This window comes from Syngnathus typhle, linkage group LG15 (genome assembly GCF_033458585.1).
Source record: "Syngnathus typhle isolate RoL2023-S1 ecotype Sweden linkage group LG15, RoL_Styp_1.0, whole genome shotgun sequence".
In the NCBI taxonomy this organism is placed as follows: domain Eukaryota; kingdom Metazoa; phylum Chordata; class Actinopteri; order Syngnathiformes; family Syngnathidae; genus Syngnathus; species Syngnathus typhle.
Genome location: NC_083752.1, coordinates 2,495,544 through 2,512,296, shown reverse-complemented (window position 1 = coordinate 2,512,296; position 16,753 = coordinate 2,495,544). Strand labels below are relative to the sequence as shown.

Here is a 16,753-nt window from a genome sequence, read left to right as displayed (position 1 = left end):
TTATACATATTTTTACATAATGGCACGTGTTCTATCAAAGATGGGATTTATTTGGTGCCGTGCGCTGTCTGCGGAAATGATTAGAGTCCTGAAAGTTAATCAGAATTATACACGTATATATATATTTATGCCGTAGCTGATCGTTTCCTTGTGTTGTTACTTAGCCATTCTCCTCCCTTTAACTTGCTCATCCCTGTCCTGCACCTTTGCTACCTAAGCCAATATCTTCATTTATTGGATTTTTGATTACAGCCTGCTTCTTGTCAGACTTGTTTTGCAGTCGGGCTGCCTTTTCGAGTTGTTCAGTGTCTGCTGTGTCTCCCAGGGGGAAAAAAAAGAAAAAAGAATCGTTCAAACACAGCTGCCTCATCTGTCTATATCTGAATGAATCTACCTGCATACCAAACTGCATGGATTATTGATTGACGTGAAGAATAAAAATAACAAAGCCTCACACAGAAAGGCATTACCGCTGACTCACAAAACTAATTAGGATTATTAATCTTAGGTCCCGGTAGTGATAGAATTAAGCGCCTCCAATTACATTAATTACAAACTGGCCAGAAAAGAAATCTGTTGTCCATAGAACATGCTTTGTGCTAATGTTGCTGGTGAATTATGTGAAGATGTCTTCTTTCTGACAACACGCAGCAAGCCAGAGATGACATCCGCCAGCGTGATTATGACACGCAGCACTTCCTCGAGGGAAAGCATCCATTATCTCCACTCTTCCGAGCTGCACCGAGCAATATAATGAATCATCTCATATTTGATTGATGTCACTTAAGGTCATTCTTAATTTTCTCTTGTAAATAAACATACCTTTCCCTCCTCAGCATGTAACCAGCACGCCTTTGGCAACTAACTAACTTCAAATTATCTTCAGTGTTCATCTTCATGCTTTGAGGCGTAAACACATTTGGAACTTCACCGTCTTCACCCTTAAGGCACCTTTTGTTCCACAGATATAATCACAAATGAAGGACAATGTCCATAACTGCATCTTCTAAAACTTCCATGCAAGTGAAGTCAAATAAAATACTTGGATTATATTACAGTATACCTAAACGATGGGAAATAATACGATGAGAACGTAGTCTTGAGATGAAGGAGCACGCCGATGCCTCCTTAGGGGAGATCAGTGTCAACATGGTAACCTACATTCCATGAGCTCATGGGTCTTACTTCTCAACACGAGCATTCCACTTATATTGCCATAATACGATTGGATTGTTTTTGAAAAGACATGTGACATATCGGGGTTTACTCCAGGGATGAGAAGTGAAGCATTTCTAGTGCAATTGATGTTTGAGATGGACCAGTAATTGGACCAGTGACTGTACAGCACATCAAATCCTGGAATATCCAGTGTTGTGTTTGGGGAACAAGTCATTTTTAACAATTTCTGCGAAAGTTTGATGCCTGGCATTGCGTAGCTAGAGGGAAAGACAGTTATCGGATTTGATTGTTCCATTTAGTACATGCAACTGGTCATAGCACACATGAAGATGAATCCACAAAAGTTTTCAAAGCCCTTTCCTTCTTTTTGATACTACCGTAATTTTCGGACTATAAGTCGCACCGGAGTATAAGTCGCACCCGCCATAAAATGCCCAAAAAAGTGAAAAAAACAAACATATATATGTATATAAGTCGCTCCTGAGTATAAGTCGCCCCCCCCACCCAAACTATGAAAAAAAACGCGACTTATAGTCCGAAAATTACGGTATTCTTGAAGTGGTTGCTATGAAACTGCTATCATATTGTTGGAGTCGGGAGGAAAGATTTTAGCAATAAAGGAAATGGAAAAAGTGCAATATGAGATATACAGTATGATGTGATTTGAAAACAAAAGGCTTGCAACAATTCTTAGCTATCTCGGGCATTGGTTGTTCAGGGTGAAAAATGCCACAATTGTTTTTCAGGTAGGAGAGGAACTTCTAACATAAACACTCCACAATCCTTTTCACTTTGGCATTTGAGAGAATTGGCAATTTTGAAAAGAAATGATTGTGAGTGTCCATTGTCTCCAAAGCCAACAACACTTCAATTAAATGAAAAAAAAACCTAAAAATAACTTGCTGCGGTCATGATTGTATGTTTACGAGCTCTGTAAATGTGGCCAACTACTTAATTTGATGCACTTGCCCTCGTTAGGATTTCAACTCATGTTAAAAATTACGCCGCCCATTCCAAAGCGCTTAAATTCCAGCAATTTATTCTGCTCATTATTGAAATCCGGGGGTCAAGCTCTGGCCCACTATTCCTATTTTCCGCATTTTGTCTATGTCACACTCTTTTTTTTAATCTTCAAAAAGTTCAGCTGCAACTTTTGAGTTGAGACAGTGGAAATTGTTGAAATGGAATTTGCTCTTGTTTACCAGTTCACACCTATACCTCGTACTTCCCCTCGTCGCCATAGTAACAAACTCTCCATTAGCCCGGCACTATATAGTCAAAGTCTGCTTTATTGTCAATATCTTCACCTGCTAAGACACAAAGAAATTACGATGAATTAAAATTGGGGCTCACTTATCTGAAAACAGGACGGGGGGAAAAACAAGATACAAAAATAGGTGGTGTGAAGTATCCTGTAATTCTTTATCTTTGGGGGTATTTTGAAAAGCATATCAGATGTTAGCAACACACCTGGGAGCTGTTTGAAAGTGTTGAAAAGCAAAATATACGCTGTGAGTGAAAGAACCCCTGGAGCACTTACTTTTTTTTTTTTTGTGAGGTTCTGTTACTAAATATGTACATGCTGATTCAGATCATAAACAGATTTTTTTCTTTCTTTCCAGTAAAACAACTAACATCCTGCGCCTTTTTTGACCGTGTGTCACATGACCTCTGCCTGTCCCACAAGTGTATATGTTCAAGCATTGATTCATTGTGGAGCATGTGAATACAATGGAGCTAAAAGTAAAGCCTAGAAAACCTCAAAGGTGTTATCTGCTGAAAAAGTGCGCTCTATTGTGATAAGAACTCATGACCCAGAGTCATCGCCCAGATAGCGTACATGTGCCGAGATATACACAATCGAACTATAAATACATTTCCTGTCAACCATTTCATTTGAATGCATTACATATAAATAAGATGAGAAGGTTAGAAACTTTGAAATCCTGCGTGACTTGACATATCCTAGCAAGAACACACTTCCACATAAGCGCCTTTAATGAATGAAAGGGAAGACGGTAATTATCTTTAGCGATACGTCCATTTGAAAAGATCCTTGTGGATTTGTGTCGAATTTGACTTTGAGAGCGCAGAACTGCGCCACGGCACTTTGTGCGGACCTCTTGTGAGACCAAAGAACTCCAAAGCTCCATAATCCAGCTACATAATACAAGATGTCGAGCCAGCTCTCAACTCAAGTTAAAAAAAAAAAAGTCTTTACCCCAAGGCGGTCAATTACAGCTACATGATCAAATATGTCAAAAAAAAAAAAAGAAGATCACTCTCTTTTGTCTGCTGTTTAACGGCAGGCGCTGCTCATTTTAATGACTCATCAAATTTCACAAATAAAAAGTTTGGATTGCTTATGTAGGCTGCAGCTGATAAAAAGGACTCCATGCTTGATTGCCATTTAGTTTATCATTGCTCAGTGACCTGCGTGATAACTAAAATATGCAAGGCCATCCATTGTAAATTCAAATTGTAATGATATTTGCCATCTCATTGTTTTATTGTCAACATTTATTATTGACCCACAACATTGCCAGTGCATTCATTCACTTTTAATTGTGTCTACTTATACTGCGGCCTACTTAAAAATAGTTCTCGTAGACTCAAGTGCACAAAATCCCCAACTTAATCATGTTTAATTATCATGAAAAATTAAAAATGACGATGAAGGGAAAAAAAATACTCACCATGTCAGTGTCTGACACCGGGCCAAAACTTGTCACGTAAATGTCCGTCTTCACTTCAGTGACACTCTCTGTAAAAAAAAAACAACAGAAAGCAGCGGGCTGCAAATTAGCATTTAACCAAGCTATCTTAAAAAACAAACATTATGGAGACACTTGGCACCCATGGCGCAGTTGGCGAAAATAAATAAATGATCATCATGCAGCAATTTCAAGAGTTATTGCGAAACACCTTGCAATTGTAATGCACTAAGTAGGACATGAGGCAAGAGTAGAGAAAGACCAAAATTTGGCTGCCTCTTTGCGGGTTGAATCAGTTCCTCTGGGGCGGACGTAGGAAGAAAGCTTCGGGGCTTTTGCTGAGACAAATAGCGTCTCCGGCAACTCGAGAGTGATGAGGCTTTTATCCAAAAGCGAAGGAGATACTTTGTGCTAACAATGTCCCTGACCCCAAGAGACCACCCACAGGTGAACTCTCCTCTCCTCTGGCAAAGAGCCCCCCCCTGAGAGAAAGCATCCACTTCCACATGAATCATCCCCATGACGCAAATAGTTCTCGCAAAGTACGTGATTATCACCACGTCGCGTCAGCAGTTTGCATGGCATGCATCGGCGGAGGAAGAACGACTTTTTTTTTTTTTCCTTCTGTTTACAGCTTGATGCACGAGCGCATTAATGGCAAAGCGAAATAGATCTTGCTGGAATTTCAATTCAATGGAGTTCTCTACAGTCTGATTAGAAGATGTTTTGGCATGATTATCTCTCGCCTAAGTTTATATGCGACGTGATTGCAATTTCGCATCTCCGCAACTTTGAAAGTAAGATGAATCTGAACGAGGAAATCATTGCTGTGATTGCAAACATGGAGCATTTCCACTAAAACAAAGTCTTGGATGTCTTGTGCCAGATTCCTCTGGCCTGGTTGCAACTTCTAAGTCTTGGTGGTCTGCAGCCTGGCAGCTCCGCTTGTGGCCTTAACTGCATGCATTGAAGCAGAAACAACCATTCCAGCTGGATGACTGAGAAAAGTCTGCTCAAGCATGTGGCCTTACTTTGAGGACAATTTGGTAGAAATAGCAAAGCTATCTCCCGACACGTCGGCCACTCTCACTCGAGGGACAATGCATGTATTCGTCTGCATTTCACAAGGTTGCTGCTTTTGCCGTGTCATCAAAACACGAGTCATGGAGAAAAAGGATGTCTTACCTCCCAGCCCGGGACGTAGTCTGTTGTCATAACCGTCCAAGAGTCTGTCTAAGATGCGGGTGAAAATGGTGATGTTATTACTGTCATCAGGCAGCGGCTCTCTGTGTCCAACGACGGCACTTTGGGAAGAAATGGACGCAAGTTAGTGGCAGAACAAGTATGTCATAAAGCAAATGGAGTATAGGGTAGTCATTTACAGGAATTTTGTATTGACTGAAAAGTGGAGTCATTTGAAATACATTTGTGGATTCGATGTGAATTGCTTGCAATTAATTCGCGTTGGTCCGCGGCCCTCTTGTGGTCCCTGGCGTTGTTGTAGGTGGGCCGTGAGATTGGAAATGGAAAAATCGTTTTTACAAATAAAATAAATATATAAAATAAAATGGATGGCTAATTCTGTTATTATTTAGACTTGATTTTTTTTCCAGCTAATTTTGTGAATCATCTATCCATCCAAATGATGTCAAATTGAGCTCAGTTGAAACCACCCTGAATTAGAATTAGCAGCAGCCCCCCTCAGTACTGTATTTATCAGATATCATGTTAGATTCTTCATCGTATGCTATAAGTTACCATCGATGTTACAGCACATATGAATTGCCATCTCATCATATCCATCAGGAGAGAATTGCGGGATTTATTTCGAGCGCTGATGATTTAATGAGTACAGTCTTTAATTAAGCTTGGATCCCCCAAAGGGGTCAAATATCCCAGCAATTCCCAATCAGCAAACACTGATAGCAATAATGTTCCAATTTGAAGACATTTCGATCGTTACAAACGAACCTTGTCTGCAATAAAAACTTTTAGGATTAAAAGATGAAACGTTTCATCACTTCATATCTCATTTTGGAATAATTAACCAATGCCATCGAAAATACGTAGACATTGTCATTTCCATTGATTGATTCAAGGCATACAAGTTGAACAATTGAGTCTTGTGTTGGCGCTGTGAAGCACTCAGATACTTCAAGGATAGCAGACTTGGCACCAGATGAGATGTTTTGTGTTTGGGGTTGTTTCTAAGCACTTGTTATCTAAGACTGCATTGGAAGCATTCCCAATCTGACCCTGATTTGTTTTCACACATTCATTTGATTGGATCAAAACGTAACATAATCGAAAGCCTTTATTGGGCTTTATAGGGGTCAATTAAAAAACAACTTTTCATATAAATACATTTGATTTAATTGAATTATTTTTACATTTTTGTTTTTCTAAATGTAATTATTATTATTATTATTATTTTTAAAAATAAATTGGAATATTGAACAAAGGTATGCCTCACTTATGTCATTTTTAACCTAAATCCACGATAGTTCAAAGTACTCGTACAGAGGTGACGCTAAGACCTCACCCCAGTAATTAGCATCTTCCTCTTTTGCTGTATGGCATGAAAGCAACTTGACGATATTCCTCCTTTCCATTTGAGACGGATCAATGCTCTGTGCTCACTAATGAGCTTAGTAGTTTAACGCCGCCAGAAAGGTGGGATTGCTGAAATAGGCCTGATTCATTTATGGAATCGATTGCTCCCATTGGTGCGGCGTGATGTCACCTCGAAAGATGCTATTATCCTTCTAACATGAGGCGAGGTAGAATCAAATCACGTTAATTAGCCAGGCTGCTCGAAGCCTTGCAGAAAGAATATTGAAACCTGATAACGTTCCTGGCTGGGGCTCTGGGAGACCTAGTTTGGATATTATACATTTTTAACTCGGAGCACCTAAAGTTGCGAGCACGTGTAGGCGTACGAGTCTTCTACTGTCTTCTACTGATTAATCCACTCCTTGCCGAGAATGATGCATGGGTTAACCTTTCCAACGCTCTCATAGCAGATCCTCCCTTCAATAGTTACGCAGCAGCGCATTATGTAGCACGTCGTCGCTTATCCATGGCCGCCGTGTAGCTTTTTTTCAAGCCTGAACAATGGGAAGAATTTGTCTTTGCTTGCTTCTTCTGTCATCCACTTGCTTGTTTAGAAAGATTACCGTATTTTCCGCACTATAAGGCGCACCTAGAAACCTCCAATTTTCTCAAAAGCCGACAGTGCGTCTTATAATCAGGTGGGCTTTATATATGGACCAATATAGAGCCACTACAGCAGGCAATGGAGAAGAGGTGCACACTGAGTTTTTTACAAGTTATGTGACCATTGGGAAACTCATACTGCTGACTTTTGCCCTTGACTTGCTGAATATTGCACCATTAAAAAAAAAAAAAAAGGTTGCATACATTACAAAGCACCTTAAAGAAGAAGCATTAACATTTTTATCAATTTTCTTGCAGCAGGGAGATTGGAAATCATGTTGCCCTTCATATCAACTTGAATTTATTTTTTGTCAGCAATGTACAAGTTGTGTCTGGGCTTGTAGAAGAGCGTCGAATGTATTCTCGAGTGATTTTTAAAATGACTTCTTTCATATACGCTCGCCGTTCCTCAGCCTTCACTATAAATACTCTGCAGAGTTGGATTGTTTTTTTTGCTAAATGCAGCTTCCAAAATGAATAATGAAAAATGCGCTTTGTTGCTTTTTTTTTTTTTTTTTTTTTTTTTAGTACTCAGAGTTAACAGCACTGGTATGCTAATTTCCACAGCCTAGACAATAATCAGTCTTGAATGGCATGCTCAAATTTGGCCATTAAAAGGAAAGTGGCTCTTGAAAAGCAGTTGACTGAGGACTGCGCACTCTGCTCGACTTCTTCCTTATCTACACAGCTGTCACACTGCCACTCTTGGCTCAAACGGTGACACAACAACAAGACAGAGGCCATTTGGAGAGCTAAGACCTCCTCCAAGGCTATGTCATGTTATTTGACAAATCACCCAATCCCCTAATTATCCACAAAATATGACATCATTAGTCAACTAATATGTAAATCACGGCATGTGGAATTTATATAACTGCTAGAATCAGGAATTTTAACAAGAGGAGCTGAGAAGTAAATTGGGGACGGACGAAAGCTGGAAGCTGGTACGACAGCAGGAAATGATCAAACGGTGAGATAGGATCGGAGATGCGTGCTATCATTGCGGGGGACATCAATCTAGCGTCTGATGCACTTTTAGAAGCAAGCAAGCAAGCCACGGTGCAACGCTCGTATCGCGCTCACATCTGCAGGGATTTCGGAGACGCTATCGACTGCATCAGCAGCAATGAAGCGATCATTTAGAACTGTAAGCAAGCTTCGGAATACTCACATAAAAGCCGACTCTGTAAAGATGTCATTATTTTCCAGGCAGGATGGCACAACGTGTGAATAGAAACATGTTTCATTCCAAAAGCTAGTTCAGCTAGCGATTTTAATTACCGTTCATCTTTAAAAATCTTTTTTTGGTCATTCATCCTGGCTATTTGACAAGTCAAGGGACAAAATTTCCATCTGTATCGCAGTTCTGAAGGACTGAAGGTGTCTGATGGGGTCAGGGCTGTCAAATGTTTCTGCAGCACATTCATCCAACCATGCCTTTGTAAATCTTCTGGTGTGGGGATAGAATGGAAAATGCATTTACCAGTTTTGGAAAGACAATACTGAAAATATCGCACCTTTAAGTTCATCACGATTCATTGCCCGATGTACAGGAACAGCTTCTTCAGTGTAAAAGTAAGAATTTAAATGTGTTTGTGTGATCGTTTGTGACTGGTTGCTGGCAGGATCTTTGATTCGTTACACTTTCCTCTTGGCTCCTGTCCTAACCCGTTTGGTTGGCAAAGGAAGATTTTCATTTATCTGACTTCAACAACAGAGCTATCTATCCGCCCGAGCGTAATGTCATTTGAAATGTTGCCACTAATGCACAGCCTTGAAACATTGTCCTTTTGCCAAGACTGAACAAAATAACTGCATTATTAAAAGGGCTGTGTGCAGAGGCGACTGGAAATCTGGTTAAAAGAAAACAAACGCACTGATTAGGTCTTTCACCTTGGAATCAGTGTGTGCAGTAGACTATATTTCCTGTCATGAACATCTAGTTGAGGTTTCTGATTGAAAGACAGAAGATTCCCTCATCAACTACGATTGCCGTTAGTCTCCGCCCCCAGCCCGCCGTTACCCTGATAATTCAATCAGCAAAGTGGCTCGGCCATGAGAATACATTACCCTTCTCACGTTAACCTTGACAGCCCTGGCCAAACGGAATGTTATCTGTTGACCAGGTCGCGTCTCAAAGTGACGCCCCCTCTCCGTGAATAATTCATGGCAGACGAGGTGAGAAGTCTGGCCAATCTTACAAGCGAGCGATCCATGGGGGAAAGTGTACACGTTGCACTCTCATCCGTATGGCCATAGATTAAATGCCACATTAACCAGCGACATGGCTACACAGAACGCAAGATAGTCTTAACTAAAAAGAAGTCAAGAATGAGATTTTTTTCATACTGCGTGAATTATTGCGAAGAACAATATGAATGTTTCTTGGAACCAGATGGATAATGCAGATGTAATCTTGCAAATGCATCTTTCCAAGCACAGAACAGATGTGATTGCAACCAAGATGGAGCCATCAGATCCTCAAGGCAGCTGCTGTGGGTCCAAACTCACTTTGAATGTGCTTGTAAACAATGGTGGCCCGTGAAGAAAAACACAATGATATAACAACAGTTTTATTGTTAGGCCACAAAGGAGCAATTTGGATTAAAAAAAAGTCCAGTTTGACTTTTCCTGACCGCTAAGCCAAGACACACATCATGATTCATTTATTATTGTTATTATTTCTTCTTGTCCATGTTAATCTGATTGAGCCATTTGAGCATTCGTCCAATGACCTTCTAGATTGATGTGCTTTGTGTCTATCCGGATTTGATCAATTGTGAACCAGGTGCATGTGTGAAACAAACCATCTGGCATGTCAGGTTGCTTTTTGAGTATGCGCAAAACGTGCCGAGTTGCACAACGCCAGTTCCCCAAAGGCCTTTTGTCAGTTATACGATAAATCATCATCTGTCTTCTTCCTCAACTGTACTAAAGCCCATTTGGAATTCCGACGCTGGAATCAAAAGGGAGCTCTCAAACAGAGAGACATCTCGTGTGTGCTGTACATTCACCATTTTCATGGTATTTTTGAATGATTTGACCTCGTAATATAAAATACTCCCTGGCGGAATTGTCACCGAGATGTTGGATGTCTTATCGTTTTTCCTGCAATGTAGTTAAGACTGAATCATTAGCACCCCGGCTAAAGTAGTGCAATTCATCATTAGCTTAGGAGGCAGCTTTTTATTAAAGCACAAAAAAAAAATAATATGAAAATGGACATTTCTGGGAAAGGACATTGAATACGTGCACTCGATTATAGTTGAGGTAATTATGGGAAAATTACCATCTCCGTCAAGTGGTGTGCTTTGGCCATGAATAATAAATTCCATGGCTTGCTTGGATCCCAATGGGAAGTGTGTGACATTTTTTTTCGTCCCTGAGGATGTCAACATTTCATATACAGTATATTATTATTAATACGCTGCTCTCATAAATAATGGAATGGTTATTCATAATTAATGTAATGGATACTGCCAATCGTTTGCTTCAAGTCTTTAAACCAAGATAATCTGACAGTGGGGGTCTTGGGAGTTTCGTAAAGAGAGCGGAAAAAAGTTGTATTTTTAGCTTCTCCCTCCTTGAATGACCGCCACTGATTTTGAAGTAGAACAATTTGATGGTTTCATGATTGGATTCAATATGGACATGGAAAAGGTCTCCAAAGCTCGAGTTATTGAAATTCAAGGAACAAGACATCATAAGCAACATCAAGGGTGTGCATCTCAATATGTATCACATTACGTACATAGGGTAAGGATTTGTTCCCCGGCCTGCTTTCTTCCTGGGTTGGTGAGCTTTTGCTTTCAAAATGTTTCAAGCGGTTTACAATTTGCCATTTCCTCCTGCAGTCTTATCAACAATGCAAACATGGCGACCAGCGCACATTCTCTTCACTTGAAATTACAAGAGGCATGATTAGAATGACATCGAGATACTAAGGGGCGGTCTTTTTTTCTTTTTAGCTGACTCTTAACACACGTTCAGAAATGTGCAAAAGAAGCAGGAGAGAAAATGCTGTGAATGGACAAACACAAGTGTGGTGTGCTGCACAATGCAAATTAATTCAGCAGTCAGTAAAATGTACTGTTGCTCTGTGCACAATTTAGATGTGAGGACAGACTCACCTTGCAAGGTGGTACAAGTTCTATTTTAATTCGGAATATATATTACTGCAAATGGAGATCAATTCTCCCAGTCGTAATTCAAATACTTTTACTGTATTTATAATGAGATGTTCATTTCAACAAAAAATTGTAGTAGTTCTCATTCAATTGAAAAAAAATCATACTATTATGTTTTTCAATGTTCATTTAAAACCCTCTATTAACACAAAAAACATGATATCTATTTATATTTTTCTTTAATATTATTCTAAAGTCCATGCATTGTTATAATAATAGCACTCTGACCATGTCTGACTCCACAGCTTTTGGTCTATCTGATTCGATACAATTGTACCTAATGAAGTGTTGGGTGAGTTTATATTTGCTTCTAAAGATATTGGCTGGATTGCACCATTTAGTGTAGCAGTCAACTTGATTAATGAGGCGTGATGCAAAACACCTCACGTAAACAATAGCTGGCACAGAAGACTGCAAATTGCACGTGGTGCTATCGGAAAGGAGATCACTTTGTCCTACCTGGCTTGAGGAATGATGCTGAGGCATAGAAGGGAGCTCCACAAGGCCAAGTGCAGGGGTTGAAGCTTCCAAAATGCAGCAGCCATAGCAGTTGAAAACAAAGGGCTCCTGAGGGAAATGACACAAAAGTAGTTTTGACGAATACAAGTGCAAATGACACAGCGGATAAAGTGCAACGAAATTTAGACAGCACAGCTGTTTCCATAACAAAGCCCTTTACGGAAATGTTACCCCTGACAGAGAATATGTTTACATTTTCTATAAATAAATGTTTTCTTCACTCCGCCGCAGCATAATTTTGTGCTGAATTCAAACATATCCAAGACACATCTTTTGATGTATCTGGCAGAAAATCACCTTGTGAGGGGTTGAGAGAACTCTCCAAGGGTGAATCTAATTTTATAATAATTTTAATGTCAATTAGTTTGCACTATAAATGTGTGCTGCACTGTCGCACACACCTTTGCTTGGGGGGCCGAGTCTCCCCTAAGTGTAAAGCCTTTTTCTCTTGATGCGTTCATGTGATTTTCCTAGAAATCCTAAAGAGGAATCAAAAGTCGAGAGTAGATTCGCAGTAAACAGTATATTTCGGGGAGGAAAATCAATCACGGCTTTTTCGAAAGATTCATTTCGTCATTCCTGGTAGAAGAAAACTGAGCGAATGAATTGGGTACAATTAGAAAATATAGAGTATAAAAATAATAATTAAAAATATTTTTGAAAATATAATTTTACACATATATATATACCGTAATTTTCGGACTATAAGTCGCACCGGAGTATAAGTCGCACCAGCCATAAAATGCCCAAAAAAGTGAAATAAACCCCATATATATGTATATAAGTCGCCCCTGAGTATAAGTCGCCCCTCCTACCCAAACAATGAAAAAAAAACCGCGACTTATAGTCCAAAAATTACGGTATATATATATAAAAATATATTATTTTGTTTTAGCTGTAACTATGTTATAAGAATTTGTATCTAATGATTAAAAAAAAAAAAAATCACAATAAACCACACGGGTTTTCATGCAAATCAAATTTCGTAGAACACTTGATTATTATTTTTTTTCCCTCCTCTTCAGAGCGGCTCCCACACCCAATGCCGTAACCAGCGAGTGTATGTTGTGTCACCTTCCGACACTGCTGCAGATGTGGTAACATCATTACCCAATTACAAGGCCACTATTATAGCAGTCAAGTTCCACTTTCATCACCTCTTCTCATGGCTGCTCTCACAAATTGGCAGCTTTGCAAGGCAAGCCCGACTAAAAAGTCCATCATTAAGAGGAAAAGAAGACAAACAACCTCTGCAGAGCAGATGCACAATCACTGGAGCGCACACGTGTAGCAGCTGTTTTATACTTTAAAGCCTTTTATTGTGCTTTTTTGTGAGATTGTGCCCCCTTTAGGGCCAGCGGGATCAAACAGTCCCCTCGGGGGAATCAACATTTTCTTTTATTTTTTTTACTGAGCGCACTTCTCATTGCGTGAAGTACAAACAAATGATTGGACACATAGATAGAAGGCTTTGTCAAAGGCCCTCTCCACTTCATTTGTCTCAGGCATTCGGAGAAGACTATTTTATTGCAGCTCGGTTATGACTCCACTAGCTTTGCTCTGCATTTTAGAACACCACCTACTCCAAGTCATCATGTGATAATTGTTAGAGTCGATCTCTTTGGCATAGATAATTCGATTTTCTCCCGAGGCTGCAAAAGTAATAGCGAGACTGATTCATTTTTGTTTTAGGTCAAGAGAGCAGCCAAGCAAGCTAAGAATGAAAAATATGATCATCTAATGGAAGCCCATTTACCATTCATAGCTAAGCAAAATAACAGCCTGGCTTGCTTATCATGTATGGAAAATAATGACCATTTCCATAAATGCCCAGGTTAGTCCACAGGCATTATTCAAAATGCTAAAATGGCACTCATTAGATCTCTGCCAGAGCAAAACAATCCAATTTGGATTAGCACCATAACCTTCAGAGATACACAGTTTTAGCTGTACCAAAATAAAATAATCGATCCTCTTCTTTCGTGGGAAAACTTTCACGCCGCAAATAATAGTCCATAGTGGAGACAAACATTGTTTGGACTCCTTCCTTCAGGCATTTTGTTAATACTAACACTGCATCGTTAACCATTGAAGGTTTTTACGCTCTGTAATAAAACCAAATTCTACTCGTCAGACCCACGGACGTCATTTCCCTGTCTGACATTAGACGCCATCATTTTTTTTTTTCCCCCCCATCACCACACATGGCCATGTTCATTACACACAAAATCATTAGCACTGTCCTGGATACATCAATATTTTAAAATATACTTAGAGCCCTCACTCTCTTGAGACCCCGATGGAACACGCAGCCGTTTGCTTAAACTGTTAGAAGAAAGTCTCATTTAAAAAAAAAAAAAGATGCACAGCTACTGGTAGACTAATGATGTGCTCAATAAACAAACATAATACAATGGGGGAGGGGGCGAGTGGAAAACAAGGAAAGTTGTAATCATTCTAAGTGCACATTACACAAATTAGAATTTTCTTTTAAATGCCTGTTGTTGTTTTCCTCCTCCGACACTAGCACCGATTAGAAAAAAATGGCAAAGGAAATTTGCTCGACAGCATTCTTGCAAATTCTTCCCGTTTGACAATAACAAACAGACCAGAGTGCTGCTAACCTGCACCTGAGCTAGCAATACCTGTCATGCAAATGAAGGGCTTAGTTCCTGAGGCTTAGACTCTTCTGAAAAGAAAGACAAAAAAAAAAAAGAAACACAATGCTTTTGTTGGCAAATTAAAAATAGCTTGCCTCAGGTGACAGTAAACCTAAAGCACTCAACATCTCGCACATTTGTATTCTTTTCGAGCGGCGTTTCTTTTCGCTGGCTGAAAAAGCAGAAAATCCAATGAGTAATATAATCTCATTTGACAGAATCAAAAGGCCGGAAAAGCAGTTTTGATTTAATTTTCTGCAGTTTGTAATTGGGTGTGCGTGCAAAGAGATTTTTGCATTCAAAATAAGGGATGAGAAATAGGGGTTGGAGTTTTTGGTGTGTTTTTATTTTATTTTATTTTTACTCGGTCTAAATCAAATGCATTGAAAGTATTTCAAAGACGGAAGCTGTCGGAAATGCAAGACACGATCATTATTAGCAGTCAAATGATTATTTTATTTTTATCATGGTGGTCTATTTGCTCGTTATATTAGACTGCTGGTAATTTGTTTGAAATGGTTCCTCATGGATGTGTAATATGAGCCTTGAGCCACCTGACAATAAGCTACTGTTAACAATTTAGGACAGAAACAAAGTAAGTTAAATGTAATTTCCACTCCCTCTGCTAAAGCTGTCTGGGTAATGTTCTGTTAATACACTCTTGACAGGTGATGCAAGAAGCAGTAATACAAGAGTGAAACAAACGCCCCCAAAAGTCTGCTTAATCAAATATGAAGATATTTAATCTCCTCATAGTTTGGGGGGACTTGCCAAATTATTGTATTGGTGCTAAATCTGTTAGGAGAGTAACAATATATTGCATTTGAAAACAAAACAAAAAAACAAATTGCGGAGTGGAGAGAAAATGCATATATTTTTAATTTATTATTTTTAAAACCAACCAAAAAGGAGGAGGAACTTTTACTTCTCCCAAAAAATGAATTTGAACAGTGACACATTTTTGTTTGAATTTTTGTTGTAGAATGAAAACATTTGGGTTTGGTCATATATTGGAATTTATTATTATACTTTATTCCCTAGAAATGTAGGTTCCTTTCTGTTATATCAAATATTTTGGCCATTATTGGGAATATATTCTAGAATTCAGAAATTGTATAATCAAGATGGCTAGTGGACTGTTTTTCTTTTTTGCTTCTAATATAATGTGTTCATGCAGTACTTGGCAAGCCATCAGGTAGGTTTTGTTTTGTTTTGTTTTGTTTTAGCACCCTCGGTGACCCCGGTGGAATTTTCTGGCCTCTCATTATTTTGTAACCTCCAAGTTCCAAACACGTTCAATCCGTTGAGCATTTTCACACAACAACACTCTTGACCTCCTACTGAATCTGTTTGCAAACATTTCATAGCCATTTATCAAATGTGCAAAATATACAAATGACCACCACCATGTGTCCCTTGACACATGTAGCAACAGGGTTCACTGAAGCATGTTAATCCAAAAACACTTTCCTCGAGGCCGCGTACCTTTGTTTACTGAAACTTTTCAATTATTCATTGACAAGCTGGACTAACTGGAAGCATTTGAACTGCATGTTGTACATTTTCTGCTTGACTCACACTAAAGCAAGTGTCCCCGCAACAACCCCCTGACTCGCTGTTGGGAGTTAGCGACTTGATCAGATAAATGGAATAATAAGCTAAATCAGTGTGGCTTTTGCAATTAAGCTCGGTGGCGCTGCAAATCTGCATACAAATCACTTATACTTCATGAAAAAAGAAAGGAAAGCAGCCGGGAAACAAAGGTGCCAGACTAGTAGAAGAAATCTGTTGCTTTTCATGAAGAGGTGATTGAGGTGATGAGCCATGCCAAGCTAGCTACTTTTAACAAATTCAATATATCAATTGAATGAATGAAGGACATTTTTTATTGAATTCAATTTTTCAAATTTAATATTTAATGCCTTTCGATTGGTGAAGCAACATTTTAATTTAAAAACATTAATTTGATTTTTTTTTTGTGTGAATATTTATTCTTTATTTATGATCCTTTTAAGCACTGATCATTAGCCCGTACAATATAGTGTTAACTGCTCCAGGTTGTTCGGATAAGCATCATCAGGGCAAATTCCCTTCACCATGCACAAAATAATGACCTCGCTGCTATTATTTCATTGGCATCACCACTGGTCGCTTTTTGGAAAAGTAGTCTCCAGAGGGCTATAAATATCGCCAGCAAAGTCACTACGTTGGCAACAAATACTAAAGACAATTTGTTGCCCTTAATTGCTTCTGCTGCTCACTTTCAAAATAAAAGCAT

The 16,753-nt window shown here is 39.1% G+C and overlaps 2 protein-coding genes across 4 annotated transcripts in view; one reads left to right on the top strand and one right to left on the bottom strand.

Annotated features, from left to right (window-relative positions):
• Positions 1-16,753, top strand: part of gabrb4 (gamma-aminobutyric acid type A receptor subunit beta4) — an 82,947-nt gene that overhangs the window by 15,005 nt on the left and 51,189 nt on the right. The window lies entirely within an intron of this gene.
• The window catches only part of gabra3 (gamma-aminobutyric acid type A receptor subunit alpha3), a 35,875-nt gene that overhangs the window by 11,020 nt on the left and 8,102 nt on the right, over positions 1-16,753 (bottom strand). For all 3 annotated transcript variants that reach the window (XM_061299621.1, XM_061299623.1, XM_061299622.1), the window contains exons 2-4: positions 11,756-11,863; positions 5,079-5,197; positions 3,876-3,943 (exon numbers count right to left, since the gene is read on the bottom strand). In XM_061299621.1, coding sequence (XP_061155605.1) covers positions 3,876-3,943; positions 5,079-5,197; positions 11,756-11,841 — 273 coding nt within the window. In that variant the 5' untranslated portion in view covers positions 11,842-11,863. The remainder of the gene's footprint in view (positions 1-3,875; positions 3,944-5,078; positions 5,198-11,755; positions 11,864-16,753) is intronic.